The sequence below is a fragment of the Trichomycterus rosablanca genome, chromosome 11 (genome assembly GCF_030014385.1).
Source record: "Trichomycterus rosablanca isolate fTriRos1 chromosome 11, fTriRos1.hap1, whole genome shotgun sequence".
Classification (NCBI taxonomy): domain Eukaryota; kingdom Metazoa; phylum Chordata; class Actinopteri; order Siluriformes; family Trichomycteridae; genus Trichomycterus; species Trichomycterus rosablanca.
The window spans coordinates 14,751,896-14,768,921 of NC_085998.1; the positions used below are offsets into that span (position 1 = coordinate 14,751,896).

General features: G+C 40.6%; 1 protein-coding gene across 1 annotated transcript in view; it reads left to right on the top strand.

Annotated features, from left to right (window-relative positions):
- Positions 1-17,026, top strand: part of kiaa1549lb (KIAA1549-like b) — a 65,394-nt gene that overhangs the window by 17,288 nt on the left and 31,080 nt on the right. Inside the window, exons 3-11 of the mRNA XM_063005201.1 lie at positions 1,535-2,041; positions 2,884-2,999; positions 11,362-11,581; positions 11,770-11,903; positions 12,849-13,017; positions 13,976-14,035; positions 14,700-14,851; positions 15,984-16,155; positions 16,701-16,864. Of these exons, the coding sequence (XP_062861271.1) occupies positions 1,535-2,041; positions 2,884-2,999; positions 11,362-11,581; positions 11,770-11,903; positions 12,849-13,017; positions 13,976-14,035; positions 14,700-14,851; positions 15,984-16,155; positions 16,701-16,864 (1,694 nt within the window). The remainder of the gene's footprint in view (positions 1-1,534; positions 2,042-2,883; positions 3,000-11,361; positions 11,582-11,769; positions 11,904-12,848; positions 13,018-13,975; positions 14,036-14,699; positions 14,852-15,983; positions 16,156-16,700; positions 16,865-17,026) is intronic.

Below are 17,026 nucleotides of genomic sequence, written 5' to 3' on the forward strand. Positions count from 1 at the left end.
CATCAGTGGCAAGCCAGCAATAAACCACCTAAAGATACAGTTCATACATCTGATTTAGGGAACGACTTGTTAACTGAATCAAAGGTTACTGTGTCTCTTCCCAGAGTCACATTGTCTAATCCAACTGTAGACCCAGAGTCTTTACCTTTGACCAACAACGTTCACTTGAGTCAAAATGAAGCCATGACTTTATTATCAAGCCACTACAGTACTGTAGAAATCAATGGTACGGAACATCCATTAAAGGTTTTTGGGGAAATTTTCCCAACTCACAATCTCTCAGCACCAATCATAAATGACAGCTCTGCCACTGTGCCTTCTAAGGTCTTAGCACAAGCAGTGACCCTATCACAGCCTCTAACATCTGCCGATTCATCCAGATCAGCAGTGAAACAGATGGATGATATTATTTCAGCTACTGAGATGTCAATTCTGTCTTTAACCTCTCAAGATAGTGTAATTTCCAAGTCAACTCCTGAAAGGCATGTCAGACATATATACACTCCAATTCAGTTGATAAGATCCAAGAACCCTTTGAGTCTATTCAGCAGTACCTTCCTCAATCAAGAAAGATGGCTCTCAGATATCACCTCAACATCAATAAAGATGTCCTTAGAGACAGGATCTTCCTTAATGGTGAAGTTCTTAAATTTTAGCAAGGAGTCTTCAGATGTTTCCTCTTCTTTTAGACCATCAACCACAATTACTACACCAAGACATACAAAGGAATTAGAAAATCAAAAGGATGTAAGCTTTTCTGAACAAGACACCCATTTAAATTTGTATTTATATTTAATGACGGATCACACATCAGCTACATCTGATACATTTGAATCTGTAATGAATGAAAATGTTGTATTAAATAAAACTGAAGCAAATAAGTCAACGCATTTACATACAAAAGAAACCCAAGGGTTACTTGGTTTTTCAACATTAGGGACTACACCATTGTCAAAGGCATCAGTGGGTAGACCTTTAGTTACATCAGCTGCAGGAGTATCATTGAAATCATCCCCATTACCATCAGCAGTATGGTCACCAATGAAATATTCATCACATTCATCTAAATGGTCATCAGTACCACCATTACTAACACCAGTCTCATTACGAGTACCATCATTAGCACCATTAGCATTAAAATCATTATCCCCATCAGCATCAGCAGCGTCTTTGACATTACCAAGATTAACATCATCTCCGTTACCTTTATTAGCAGCATCGTTACCTCTGCTATCGTCATTGACGTTATCCTCATCAGCAACATTGCCATTACCTTCAACAGCAACATCACCATCATTAAAATTACCATCAACAACCTTACCATCATCAGCATCATCACAGTTAATGACATTAGCATCATCAGGATTGCAATCAGCATCATCATCATTACTGTTATCACCACTGGCATCCTCAGCATCATCACTGTTATTATCAAAAGAATCACCAGTCTTAGTTTCTTCAACACATTTTCAACCAGCATCAGCATCACATTCCTCAGCACAGGAAGTAACTAAACCCAATGCTGTTGTTACAGAGAAGTCTAAGCTGGGCGACAGGATTTTTGAGCTGACGTCGTCTTCCATTACTTCTAGAGAAACTGAGACTTCTTCAAAAGAGAAAGACTCTGGTTCAACTCTCCTTCAAATGAGAAACTTTACATTATCAGACAAAAATGTGAACACTTCAGTACCTTTAGAATCACCAGTCAAGGAGCTAACAGCTAGCATTTTACCTCAACTTGTCACTGTCACCACTATAGCTGATTCCACAACTTTTACAGTGACTACTTTACCAGGGACTACATCTACACAACTGACCAGCACAACTCAGCTAACCAGCACTAGACCTACTACCACTTCTACAACCACCACAACTACAGTTAAGCCTTTGAGGACTTTGGTACCTGCCAAGTCCCCTACACAGGTTACTACCAGCCAGTCTGCCCGGACCAGTCCATCCAGAGCCACTGCATCTCCTTTTACCACCACTCAAAGTCCTTCACTCAGCTGTAACATCACAGATAGGATGTGGGTTAAAACAAGTAAGATCTTTTGTTTACTACATCAGTGGGTGTTCAGCTGACCAAGGGTGTCTTACAATATCTACACACAGTTGCCAAATTAAATGTTTACCTGTCTAGTATCTTCCTGTCTCTGCAGCTGAGAAGCACTTTGTAGCATGATTCTGCCACCACCATGTTTCACTGTAGGGATGATATTAGCCAGGTGATTTTAAAAATTTTGTTTATGCATTTTCTCCCCTTTTTCTTCCTTTTAGCGCGTCCAATTGCCCGATTGCGTCATGCTTCCTCTCCACCAATGTCGATCCCTGCTCTGATTGAGGAGAACGAAGCTAGCCCACGCCCCCTCCGACACGTGGGCAGCTTGCCGTATGCATCTTATCACCTACACTTTGACGAGTGCAGTGCAACTCAGCGTTGTGTACGGAGAGACACACCCTGAGAGCACTCTTTTCTCATCTCTGTGCAGGCGCCATCAATCGGCCAGCAGAGGTCGTAATTGCACCAGTCATGGGCGAGAGACCCCATCCGGCTTAGTCCTGCCCATATCTGAACAACAGGCCAATCGTTGTTCATGTGGCCGCTCAGCCTTAGCCGGCAGGCAGAGCTGAGATTCTATACGATGTGTTCGAGATCCCAACTCTGGTTCCAGCGTGTGTTTTTACCGCTGCGCCACCTGAGCGGCCGAGTGCCTAATTTTTGACAGACATAGTACTTACTGTTCTGCCCAAAGGCGACTCCATTTTAATGCCTATGGTTTTGAAATGGGACAGTCAACAACCTACATACTTTTGGCCATGTAGTGTATCACTGGTAACACTTTTGTTTGTGCACTGCCTTTTATCTTTTTATTTTTCTGTCAGTTCTGTCTGTACACTTGAGGAGGAACCGGCTGGACTACATTCTGAAACATAACCTTCCGAAAGGTCTCACATTGGCACTGATGAAGGCTCTGAATGACAGCAATATCCGTGTACAGGTCAGTTTGTTTCACTCATGTTCTGGTTCCCATTACTGTAGATTCCACACAGCAAGACTATTCCACTGTTGAAAGTTAGCTGGAAGGACCTAGAAATAATCTGCTGAAAGCCACCAGCATCAAATCTCATTTCACTGCAATTCTGAACAGTCAGCTCTTTACAAGTCTCTACACCAACCATCTGACATTTAGAGGCTTAGTAAAGATTGTACTGTTTTATTTAGGTTGCTTCTTTCTTTAATTAAACATTGGTTTATTTGATTAAATAAATTGTTTTAAGAGATCACAAAATATCCAAAAACACATACAGAATAATGTTGCATGAACTTGTAAGGGATATATACAAAAACTGCTTTTTGTCACTTACAAAAACAGCCCTAGGGAAATACTATAACCAGCTTGATTGCCACATTGCTTAGGCACAGTGTTGTTGGGCTTAAATGCCTCACATTGTTCCTCCAAACATACATCGATCAGCCATTTCAGGACCACTTCCAAAAAATGTGTATTGCAATGCCTATTTTTAACACTTGTGCACATCACGAAAAAGGATATACAGTAGTACCTTGAAACTCAACGTCAACTGGTTCTGGCGTTGCATTTAAAAGAAATATTTTTTTTTTTCCCAAGAAGATGTATGGAAAACCTGTTAATGCGTTCCATGGTCCTGAGGAACTGCATATATTTTAGTCTAATGTAAAATTATGAGGTTGTTTTTTACACTTATACACTGAAAATAACACAAATATAATATAAAAAACACTGAAATACAATTGAAAACAGTTAAAAATTAATCAACTGTCAATCAAAAAATACAATAAAACCTGCACTTTAGCTTTACTTCTTTACTGTTTCCTTATGCTTCTTAATCGTGGAGATGCTTGATCTTGGAATACTGTATTCCATTCAGTAAAGGCACATTTACATGAGAAGCGGCACATTAGCTTTTGCGCTGCCTTTTAACGATAAGCGTTTTAGACTTTGCTGATTCATACAATTTCTCAGAACCCCGAGCTATAACACAAGTTTAAAAGTGAAACAGGAGAAAAATCCAGCTAAACACAGATACAGTGGGGTCAAAAAGTATTTAGTCAGCCACTGATTGTGCAAGTTCTCCTACTTAGAAAGATGAGAGAGGTCTGTAATTTTCATCATAGGTACACTTCAACTATGAGAGACAAAATGAGAAAAAAAAATCCAGGAAATCACATTGTAGGTCAATAACAAACAAGCAAGATTTCTGGCTCTCACAGACCTGTAACTTCTTCTTTAAGAAGCTCTTCTGTCCTCCACTCGTTACCTGTATTAATGGCACCTGTTTGACCTCGTTATCTGTATAAAAGACACCTGTCCACAGCCTCAAACAGTCAGACTCCAAACTCAACCATGGCCAAGACCAAAGAGCTGTCGAAGGACACCAGGAAGAAAATTGTAGACCTGCACCAGGCTGGGAAGAGTGAATCTACAATAGGCAAGCAGGTTGGTGTGAATAAATCAACTGTGGGAGCAATTGTAAGAAAATGGAAGACATACAAGACCATTGATAATCTCCCTTGGGGTCAAGATCTCATCCCGTGGGGTCAAAATGATCATGAGAACGGTGAGCAAAAATCCCAGAACTACACGGAGGGACCTGATGAATGACCTGCAGAGAGCTAGGACCAAAGTAACAAAGGCTACCATCAGTAACACTACGCCGAGAGGGACTCAAATCCTGCAGTGCCAGGCGTGTCCCCCTGCTTAAGCCAGTACATGTCCAGGCTTGTCTGAAGTTTGCCAGAGAGCATATGAATGATCCAGAAGAGGATTGGGAGAATATCATGTGGTCAGATGAAACCAAAATGGAACTTTTTGGTAAACACTCAACTCGTCGTGTTTGGAGGAAGAAGAAGAACCCAAGAACACCATACCTACTGTGAAGCATGGGGGTGGAAACATCATGCTTTGGGGCTGTTTTTCTGCAAAGGGGACAGGACGACTGATCCGTTTTAAGGGAAGAATGAACAGATTTTAAGCCAAAACCTCCTTCCATCAGTGAGAGCATTGAAGATGGAACGTGGCTGGGTCTTCCAGCATGACAATGATCCCAAACACACCGCTCGGGCAACGAAGGAGTGGCTCCGTAAAAAGCATTTCAAGGTCCTGGAGTGGCCTAGCCAATCTTCAGACCTCAACCCCATAGAAAATTTGTGGAGTCCGTGTTGCCCAGCGACAGCCCCAAAACATCACTGCTCTAGAGAAGATCTGCATGGAGGAATGGGCCAAAATACCAGCTACAGTGTGTGCAAACCTGGTGAAGACGGCAAGGAAACGTTTGACCTCTGTCATTGCCAACAAAGGTTATGTTACAAAGTATTGAGTTGAACTTTTGTTATTGACCAAATACTTATTTTCCACCATAATTTACAAATAAATTCTTTAAAAATCCTACAATGTGATTTCCTGGATTTTTTTTTCTCATTTTGTCACTCAGTTGTGTACCTATGTACCTATGATGAAAATTACAGACCTCTCTCATCTTTCTAAGTAGGAGAACTTGCACAATCAGTGGCTGACTAAATACTTTTTGACCCCACTGTACATGTGGAGTTAATAAATTATTATTATTATTATTTTTTAATTTTTACCCCTTTTTCTCCCCTTTTAGCGCATCCAATTGTTCAATTAGCATCGTGCTTCCTCTCTGTCTATGCCGAACCCTGCCCTGACGGAGGTGATTGAAGCTAACCCATATCCCCTCCGAAACACGAGCAGCAGCCAGATGCATCTTTGCCACCCACACATTGACGAGTTTGGCGCCACCCAGCGTTGCATGTGGAGAGACACACCCTAAGGGCACCCTCTCCCATCTCTGTGTAAGCGCCTCCAATCAGCCGGCAGAGAACGCAATCGCATTCTGACAGAGAGAGACCCACATCCGGTTCTTTGTCCCACCCCCCATATGAGCAACCGGCCAATCGTTGCTCATATAGCCACTCAGCTTCGAACCGGTAAAGCAAGTCTGGATTCGATACCACGTTCTCAGAATCCAGCACTGGTTGCAGCGCGTCTCTTTTTACCGCTGCGCCACCTGAGCGGCTTCATGTGGAGTTAATTTGATGGTTATTCCACACAAATGCAGATTTGTCTCATATGCACACTTTGACGTTTTACTCCACCACTCAAGCCAAGCGCTGAACAAAGCATCTGGTTATTGTTAATTTGAAATTAAAGAAATATTTTTAAACTGAACACGTTGAGTTTAAGGGAAACGCTGAGTTTAAGGGTACAAATTGAGTTGAGTTTTAAAGATTTTGAGTTTAGGGGATGTTGAGTCACAAGGTACCACTGTATTAAATGTTGAGCTGATGCCAATTACTCATAGTACACATGCTTAATGTAACAGATATGGACAGGTATTGGGCAGGTATAAAGACCTGCATGACTTTGATTAGTGTCAAATTATTATGGCCAGATGACTGCATTGAAGAATCTCTGAAACAGTAAGGGGTGCTTACAGGCAGCCATGGTAAGTACCTATAAACAGTGGTCCAAACAGGGACAAGCTTTAACTGCTGACAGGTTGTTGGGTGGCCAAGACTCATTGATGCCAGAGGACATAAAGGCTATGGCATCTGGTACAGACCAACAAAAGAGCTACTGTGGCTCAAATTGCATATTAATTTAATACTGCTGATGATGTGAATGTGCCAACACACAGTGCATCAAACCCACTCTGTGTATGGGGCTGCATAGTCACAGGCTAGTCAATGCATGCATTGGATATACAGTGTATCACAAAAGTGAGTACACCCCTCACATTTCTGCAAATATTTCATTATATCTTTTCATGGGACAACACTATAGACATGAAACTTGGATATAACTTAGAGTAGTCAGTGTACAGCTTGTATAGCAGTGTAGATTTACTGTCTTCTGAAAATAACTCAACACACAGCCATTAATGTCTAAATGGCTGGCAACATAAGTGAGTACACCCCACAGTGAACATGTCCAAATTGTGCCCAAAGTGTCAATATTTTGTGTGACCACCATTATTATTCAGCACTGCCTTAACCCTCCTGGGCATGGAATTCACCAGAGCTGCACAGGTTGCTACTGGAATCCTCTTCCACTCCTCCATGATGACATCACGGAGCTGGTGGATGTTAGACACCTTGAACTCCTCCACCTTCCACTTGAGGATGCGCCACAGGTGCTCAATTGGGTTTAGTCCATCAGTTTTACCTTCAGCTTCCTCAGCAAGGCAGTTGTCATCTTGGAGGTTGTGTTTGGGGTCGTTATCCTGTTGGAAAACTGCCATGAGGCCCAGTTTTCGAAGGGAGGGGATCATGCTCTGTTTCAGAATGTCACAGCACATGTTGGAATTCATGTTTCCCTCAATGAACTGCAGCTCCCCAGTGCCAGCAACACTCATGCAGCCCAAGACCATGATGCTACCACCACCATGCTTGACTGTAGGCAAGATACAGTTGTCTTGGTACTTCTCACCAGGGCGCCGCCACACATGCTGGACACCATCTGAGCCAAACAAGTTTATCTTGGTCTCGTCAGACCACAGGGCATTCCAGTAATCCATGTTCTTGGACTGCTTGTCTTCAGCAAACTGTTTGCGAGCTTTCTTGTGCGTCAGCTTCCTTCTGGGATGACGACCATGCAGACCGAGTTGATGCAGTGTGCGGCGTATGGTCTGAGCACTGACAGGCTGACCTCCCACATCTTCAACCTCTGCAGCAATGCTGGCAGCACTCATGTGTCTATTTTTTAAAGCCAACCTCTGGATATGACGCCGAACACGTGGACTCAACTTCTTTGGTCGACCCTGGCGAAGCCTGTTCCGAGTGGAACCTGTCCTGGAAAACCGCTGTATGACCTTGGCCACCATGCTGTAGCTCAGTTTCAGGGTGTTAGCAATCTTCTTATAGCCCAGGCCATCTTTGTGGAGAGCAACAATTCTATTTCTCACATCCTCAGAGAGTTCTTTGCCATGAGGTGCCATGTTGAATATCCAGTGGCCAGTATGAGAGAATTGTACCCAAAACACCAAATGTAACAGCCCTGCTCCCCATTTACACCTGGGACCTTGACACATGACACCAGGGAGGGACAACGACACATTTGGGCACAATTTGTACATGTTCACTGTGGGGTGTACTCACTTATGTTGCCAGCTATTTAGACATTAATGGCTGTGTGTTGAGTTATTTTCAGAAGACAGTAAATCTACACTGCTATACAAGTTGTACACTGACTACTCTAAGTTATATCCAAGTTTCATGTCTATAGTGTTGTCCCATGAAAAGATATAATGAAATATTTGCAGAAATGTGAGGGGTGTACTCACTTTTGTGATACACTGTACATCAGTAGAAGAAGGTCAGAATGGTTTAACTGATAGATCATGTCACATGTGCATTTACCTGTGGCTGCACTGTAGGATGATTTATCTGAACATACAGAAGTTAAGGGGCATGCCTGTAATGTCCTGCTACCAGATACCACATGACTCTTTCAGATGTCTTGTGGAGTTCATTTCTTGGCAGGTCAGAGCTGTGCTGACAGCATATTAAGCGTATTAATTCTTTAAATTATCAGTGTACTTCAGTGTACATTTGGTACACCACCAAATAATAAATCTAACTTTGGACAAAAAAGTATGTCTTCCAATCATCCAGAAATAGAAAAAGAACAGCAGCAGATATAATTGAAATCCCAAGACTGCGATGACATAGGGTACATGTCTCTTAATTTTTGACCCAGCTGTATGCCGATACCTAGCCTGTATACTGCTTTTGGTGTAGTAAAGATGTAGATACTGTACATGGATGTACACTATATGGCTAAAATTATGTAAGCTTGTTCGAAACCATGGCCATTAATATGGAGTCTCCCTCCAGGAGGCATGTCCACATACTTTTGGCCATATAGTGCTTTGAATAAGTGACATGACTTTTATTTAACAAAGTTTATACAATATTTTAGCACACTTGATTACAGCAGTAACTATATTTATCTGTTTGTTTGTAAAATAGACAGATAAATAACCCACACCCCACCCTCTTTCCCCATTGTCCAGCTTACTTATACATTAATAAAGAACAAAGCAAATTGACTTTGCAATTAAAGAGTCAGTATCTGATTTACTTTTAGTGGTCTGTGCAGTTATAAGTCAGCTAACGAATTAAATCAAGCTCAAGTATATTGCATCCCTGCTGACTCAGTCTTGGGTTTATTGTCCTACACTTACTGCAAATTGTTTTGCAGTCTAACACATCTATTTAATGATCAAACTAAGTGTGTAAAATGCATGCTGTTACAAAGATCACACAATCTGCCCACCAAAATAAATAAAAATAAAATTTAAAAATAAAAATAAAAAGAATAACAAAGCAAATAATGAGCCTGCTTCACACAGTTACATTTAGCATGATGTGACAGTTTGGGTTTTCTTTCTGACCTTGTAAAAAAAACTACTTTAAACTTTCTAGTGAATAAGGTCAAAATAGCTGTATGTATTTATGCACAGAGAAGTCACCAGCCTATCATCTCAAACCTGTTCAAATTCTCTTCATTTAAAGTCAAAGGCCATTTAAAAACAACATTTAATATTATTCAATAACAATATTATAATGATAATACACCGATCAGGCATAAAATTATGACCACCTTCCTAATATTGTGTTGGTCCCCCTTTTGCTGCCAAAACAAACTGTGATGCACTGTGTATTCGGACACATTTCTATCAGAACCAGCATTAACTTCTTCAGCAATTTGAACTACAGTAGCTCGTCTGTTGGCTCGGACAGCCTTCACTCCTTACATGCATCAGTGAGCCTTGGCTGCCCATGATTTTGTCGCCGGTTTACCACTGTTCCTTCCTTGAATCACTTTTGATAGATACCCCACAAGAGCTGCAGTTTTGGAGATGCTCTGACCGACCACAATTTGGCCCTTGTCAAACTCGCTCAAATCCTTACGCTTGCCCATTTTTCCTGCCTCTGATGAAGAGATAATCAGTGTTATTCACTTCACCTGTCAGTGGTCATAATGTTATGCCTGGTCGGTGTATATAATAATTTTGCTGTATTAAACTTTACAGTGTTTATAGAGTTTTATTTAGCTAATTTTGTCTCTTTCTTCTTAAAAAGGGATTTGATTGGTTAAAAATAAAAAATCTGTCCATTATTATTTTAAGGGCTTTTTGTACATAACTTATGTACATAAATAATTTATATGTATACATTTATGGTATATACTATATAAATCTGGTTTACATATTTATTTATTTTAAATAGAATAAAATAATAAATTAGCAATGAAGAAGCCAGACTTAATTGGGGGTTAATCAAACTAGATGAAAGAGGTGTAGGGCCAGAAATTAGTTGCTGATGTTAGTGAAGGCATTAGGGAAAAAAACAGTAGTTTAATCCTCTAATGATCTTTTGAAATGAGGGAAACATGGGCAAATGAAACACAATCCCTTAATATTATGGAGTGTTGATTATGGACACAGGCAAAAGGCCAGTTCACATTACATGCAACAAGGGTCGCTTGTAAAGGAAATCCCAAACACATACAGACACTCAATGAGTTCCTACAAATGGGTTCCTACAAATCTTAACACACAGTGAGATTTGGTGGAATTGGTGTATCGCCTTTCTCTCTTGCTTTCTTCTCTCTGGTATTGGTCAAGAAGGCCTGGTGTCAAGGTGTTTTTTAGGGCTGAGGTCAGGACACTGTGCAGGCCACTGGAGTTCACAAACCATTTCTATATTGACATTGCTTTGTATACAGTACAGGGGCAAAGTCATACTGGAACAGGATAAGGCCTTTTCAAAACTGTTGCCAAAAATGAAGTAAATTATAGTAAGTAAATGGATCCCCACTACCATTGGGATCCAGGGTTTGAATCCCCAGCCGGTTAGGCATCTACATACAGACATGATTGGCTATGTCTGGATGGATTGGCGTCCTGTCTGGGTTGTGCTACTGCATTGCTCCCAGTGATTTAAGAGAAGCCAGAACTACTGCAATCTTGACCAGCATAAATCAGTAATAAAATATGCAAATGAATGAAATTATTTTATTTCCCTTTTGGCAATGGGAAAGCAAAAAATACTACTAAAGCAACTAAAATACTGAAAAACAGTTTTTGGCCATTTAGTCTGCCATTGTTGTTTTTTGTTTTATATGCAAGTTATGTAAGGTCTTAGATGCAACAATTTTAAATATAGCAATGTTATTTCCTCTTCACAAAATATTGATTGTACTCAAGCTAACTTAAGTTAACATTTATAAATTTTTATTAGGTTTTCTGGTAAGATTAGACATTTGGTTTGACTGATGTTCTTTGCTCCAGCAGATTGAAAGTCTGTTCATCGTAGCCAACGTGACTGTGGGTTACTATGTGACTCGTGGCGACATGGTCTACTCTTCCTCTGTGGTAGTCGAGGCTCTGAGTGCTTACGGCTTGGACCGGCTGATGGCGGACATCCGGCAGTTTGTGCCTGTGGTTCAGGCAGTGCCAATCCCAGCAGCCCACTGGAGACCCATTCCTGCTATTTCATTCATGCTAAAGACAGGTCAGAAATACAGAACAATATAGGGAGCTAATAAATGTAATGAGCTTGACTTCTTTTCATTATCTAAGACATTTAGCTAGAAAACATCAAAAAAATTGAGGGATTCTACTTATATCTGCAGCTGTTCTTTAAATGTTAGATGTTGTGTACTTGCCTGATTTAGTGTGTATGTCATTGTGTGTGTACAGTTCTGAGATTTGTAGGCCCTGGAGAGGATTTAAGATCCTGCAGATTCACACAGCTGATGGAGCAGCGATTGGAGAAGGCTTTTGCTGAGGCTGAGACCAAAGTCTTGAACTCACACAGCAGACTCTCCGTACAGGTCTGATACACATTTATTCTGCACTCTACATTAAACTTTTTAATTCTAGTTTAACAAAACTGTATATAAGTTAACATACACTTGTGGAAGACATCTCAGCTGTCTTGGAATTCCAATGATTTCTGCTGTTCTTTTACTGCAACTGATTGGAAGACCTCTTAATATTGCCTAAGATTATTGTGTTTGGTGTAACTATGCAAGAAGAAATATACAAACAGTCATTTAGATTAATAATTTGGTGGTGCAGAAAGTTCTGTAATGTCAGTGATGAGAAACAATAGCTGGCGAAGTATTTGAGCTCATAACAGAAGAGTGTTTCTACTGCATCCAATACAAAGACATGGAAAACCTAAACTGTCACCTTGCAATGACAGGAAATTTTTCTGGATTGGCAGATATAATAAGACCAACTAAAATTAATTAGAAGCTGCTGGAACATGAGAAAATATGTCCACAGCTAAGCAAGTCTTACCTTGTCGTTTTAGAATTCCTGGCACCACTAAATAAATCATTTAAGTTGCTGAGTTGGGATGCAGCAAATCCAACAGAAAAATACCAATAAACTTATTTACATTTTCAGCATTTAACAGACGCCTTTATCCAAAGCGACTAACATTACAGTTACAGTATACAGTCTGAGCAATTGAAGGTTAAGGGCCTTGCTCAAGGACCCAACAGCAGCAACCTGGCAGTGGTGGGACTTGAACCACAAACCTTCTAATTACTAGTCCAGTACCTTAACTACTAGGCTACGGCTTGCCCAGAACTTATGACCTGGAAGGCTTTATTAATTGTCCAAAAACCCATATTAAACTTTCTCATTAATCAGCTATAGAAAAAAAGTAACAAATCATTAAAATCTTAAGATTACCTTGACATGTATAAATCAACATGCCCACTTGGTTTGTCTCTTTCCCTCACTTAAAGCCGTCTTCTTGTTCTCAGATCTTGAGTGTGTCTCAGTCAGCTGGCTCTCCCGCAGTGTCTCTAATATATGTGGTGCGTAACAAGACCACTGCTCTTAACGGCACTGTGGCCAGTAACCTGTTGAGTCACCTGACTGCTGAGCTTGTGGGCTACTTCCTGTTTTACCCTCCTCTCATCACTGCAGAGCGTAAGTCTAAGTCTAGGGCTAAAATGGTAGATTGCTTGATTGTCCTGGGGGGGCAATATGATGTCTTTAGTCTTTTGTCTCTTTATAACAACTGACATTAACCTACATCTGAACATCTATATGGCCTTACTTTAAAAGGTGACAATGATCATCAAGCCTTCATTTATACATTTTAAATCAAGTGGCTCTGGACTGGAATGGAAAATCTGGTTATTTTCAATTCCTTTATTGCAATTTCCTTGTTGCTTGCACCACCTTTGCACTGGCTGAGAAGAGACGCAGACATCACACATTTGCAGTTACTAGCTGCATCTTTTTGCCTGGCAGCAGTGGATTCTCACACATAGTGTACAGAGTAGGTGTTTCGGCCAGACATCAGAGACATAAAAACCCAGTTGACCTGCCTTCCTCAGGTCAAAATTCTAAAATGTATGTGAATCTTGCAAAGATTCAACTTCACTCTCAAATTATTATGTAGCTTTTATGATTTGCATTTTCACTGTTAGTCTCAGATGTTTTGCCACCATGTTGGCAAATTGCTTCTACAGATTTTTAGTTGTTCAGAATGCAACACTGTGCTGCTCCTTTTTCTGCTCTAATTAAGTTCATCTAATTATAATGCATGCCACCACAGACTTTACAGGTAGATTTAATACGCAAAAAAAATCTGCTTAGTCTTCCATTTTTCCTCCCAGGAGAAATAGACCAGACCCTGATTTCACACTCCGTGCTTTGACATGCCCCGAGAGCAAGCAGCTGGCCAAAGCTTTTAATCAGACGAGCTCTGTGTAATCGAGTCATGTTTTTATTAGGAAAATGCTCCAGGGCTTTACTGCACGACTATGGATTGTGTGACGGCTACACACCAAGCTAAGACATTCTAAATGGCTTCTGGGTTCTGGATCAAAGCTTTAAAGTAAGTCTGATTATATACTCTTCCTCTCTCTTCTTTTTGTAGCTTTGGAGTACCACAACCTCAACACATCGGTGGCAACCAAAGACTTCTGGGTGATTACAGGTAATCCTCATGTTGACTGTGATTACATAAACGGCTAATCACTTAGCATTACATTTTCAGGGGTGGATTTAGGGAGTACAGTGCATGACAAGTGCACAAATGAATTGCTGTCTGTATATTTTTAAACCCAGCAGATTTTCAGAAACCTAAATGGAAGTGTGTTCTAATCAGTCACATAAAAAGAACAGTTGCAAACATTATTGCAATCCCAGAAATACAGTGGTAACATATTTTGCGACAAAGGGCATTGAGTTTCAAAAATTTTGAGTTTAGGGGATGTTGAGTTACAAGGTACCACTGTATATATAAATACAAGATACTTATCTAAACTTATGACTTTAACTGTAATTAAAACAAAGCCAAATCAAGGCTACACACTATAATTAGTAATCCTGACTTTTACTAAAAATAGTACATCTGTATAATTGTATGTGTGTTTGGTTTATGTGAGTGTGTGTGATTAGGTGGGTATGTTTATGTGCATGGGCCCTGTAGCAAGAGATCTTATCAGTAAGATTGTATTTCTTTGGCATTTATCCTCATGCTTGTCGGGAGGGTCGATAGCCTCGACCAAGGTCGGCCACAGTGTGATTGGATTTACTACCGTACTGAGTAAATAAATAAAGGTTCCGCTTTCCTTCCATGCTTGCCGGTGTTTGTTTAGTGATTCAAGATGTGGAGAACTCGTCTCTGGAAGGCCAGTATCAGAGCTTTGCCAGTCTGATGGAGCAGCGCTTGGCGGAGCTCTTCCAGGTCGCACACCACCAGGGTGTCCGCATTAGACGGGCCACAACGGTGGGCAGCTACACTATCCAGGTAACCCTAAATATCAAAGTAAAGATTTATAAATTGTCTGCATTTTTATCTAATGATTTATCCTGGTCGGGGTCACGGCGGGTCAGGTTCCACCATGAAACACTGGGCGCAAGAAGATGAACCCTGGACAGGGCATTAGTCCATTTCAGGGCTTTGCATGCAGATTGCTTCCTTTCACTTTTAGGGATGGGGTCTCACAGATCCCTTAATCACATGCAGAGAGCCACTCACTGCTATCCATGATCAGCCATCCCCGTGTAGGTACCTCGACTGGTCAGCAGAGGTTGTAATTGCCCCAGCAATGAGGAACCCTGTTTCAGCCATTGTCCCTCCCCTTACAGACACACAGCCGATCATGTGTCTGTGTAGGCATCCGGCCGGCTGATAGCCGAGATCATAAGACAAAATTCTGTTCACAAACAAGAGTAATGCACATCAATGCATTTGTTAAGCAAAGCAATGAATGTCTTTGTGAATGTGGCCTTATAGAGAAATGTGAATGTATTATAGTTATTTTGACCATTGATTAACCACTCTACTACTAAATAAATCTGTCTACAGTGGCAGTGCTCTGTAGTTTATACTTTTAATTAGAAGCGTTCAAATGTCATATCTTTAAAACAAGTATACATAAATGTTTACTTATGCTATCTTTTATTAAATCAGGACTTCAGTTGCCAGTTTATTAGATACACCAATCTTGCACTAGCTAGGGCAGTTGTAGCCCAGTGGTTAAGGTACTGGACTGGGAATCAAAAGGTCGCTGGTTCAAGCCCCACCACTGCAAGTTTGCCACTGTTGGGCCCTTGAGCAAGGCCTTAACCCTCAGTTGCTTAGACAATATACTGTCACAGTACTGTAAGTTGCTTTGGATAAAAAGCGTCTGCTAAATGCTGAAAATGTAAATATATTTTATTAAGTACACCTACCATGTACTGTTGGTACACAGTTGGTGGAGATCATGTACTGTTGGTACACAGTTGGTGGAGATCTGTTCCTATGCGCAATAGAAGAGCTAATGATTAAGTATCACATTGTATCAATATTTTTATACCTACAGTATCCATGTTAACAGCAACCAAGTGTAAAATAATCATAATAATCTACTTATCTACTTTCTTACTGAACTCAGATGGTCGGCATGAGGCGAGTAGCAGGACCGAAAAGCCCAGCTGAACTCACCTACTATGTGCAGCTGAATGGAACACCACTCCTCGGCACAACTGCAGCTAAAATCCTGAACACAGTGGACTCCCAGACCATGGCTCTGACTTTGGGCTACTTTGTCCAGCTTCAGGCTGAACGTATGTAATCAGCATACATGTGTATTATTATTGCACCTACATTTGTCTCTACATTTGAAATCATTAAAGTATTAAAAATGGCTAAAATACTATGACTGATTGTGTGGTGTGCTCTACCCAGTGATCACAAAATGAGCCATTAAGTGTGTGCTCTACACAATGATTGCATTTCAGTTGAGTATTGTGCACTAGGCTTTCCGGATAGACAACTGCCAGCCAAGTGATTACAGCTTGTAAATAAGCAGTTCTGAGCTAATCCCCCTGCCTATGTGCAAACTGGCTCATGATAGAGCCCCCCACACAGGCTGCATTTTTTGGGTTATAAACATCACTTTTAGCTCTCCACTGAAAGAAGAGAAAGGCATAAAAACACAAAAGTAAGCTTTGGACAGAGAAGAGAAGGCGTGTGGAGTGAGGGATTAGTGCCACAGGCGAAACACATCACTATATGTCAGAAATACACCACTATACATTTGAAAATGCATGAAAAGAAATATCATGTACAAACTGTTTGGAATATTGTATACAATTTTTTTTCTGTGCAGCTGTAGTAAAGGGTCCAGCCAACAACCTCTGGATCATCGCTGCTGTTTTGGCTCCTATTGGCATTGTTACCATCATTATCATAATCATCACTGCGGTTGTGTGTCATAAAAACAAAAACGACTTTAAAACAGATGCACTTGGCAACCTGAATCCTAGGATCAAGGTAAACTATGTGTTTTAAAACCTTACTACAGTTACAGCACTTGTCTTATTCTGTTTTAAAGAATACAATACTTAAATCTTATTTATGGTCATGATATCATATTCACAGGTACGTCAACAAATTAGCAGTAAAATTTGCTGTGAGTTGTGTCTGGCTCTTTAG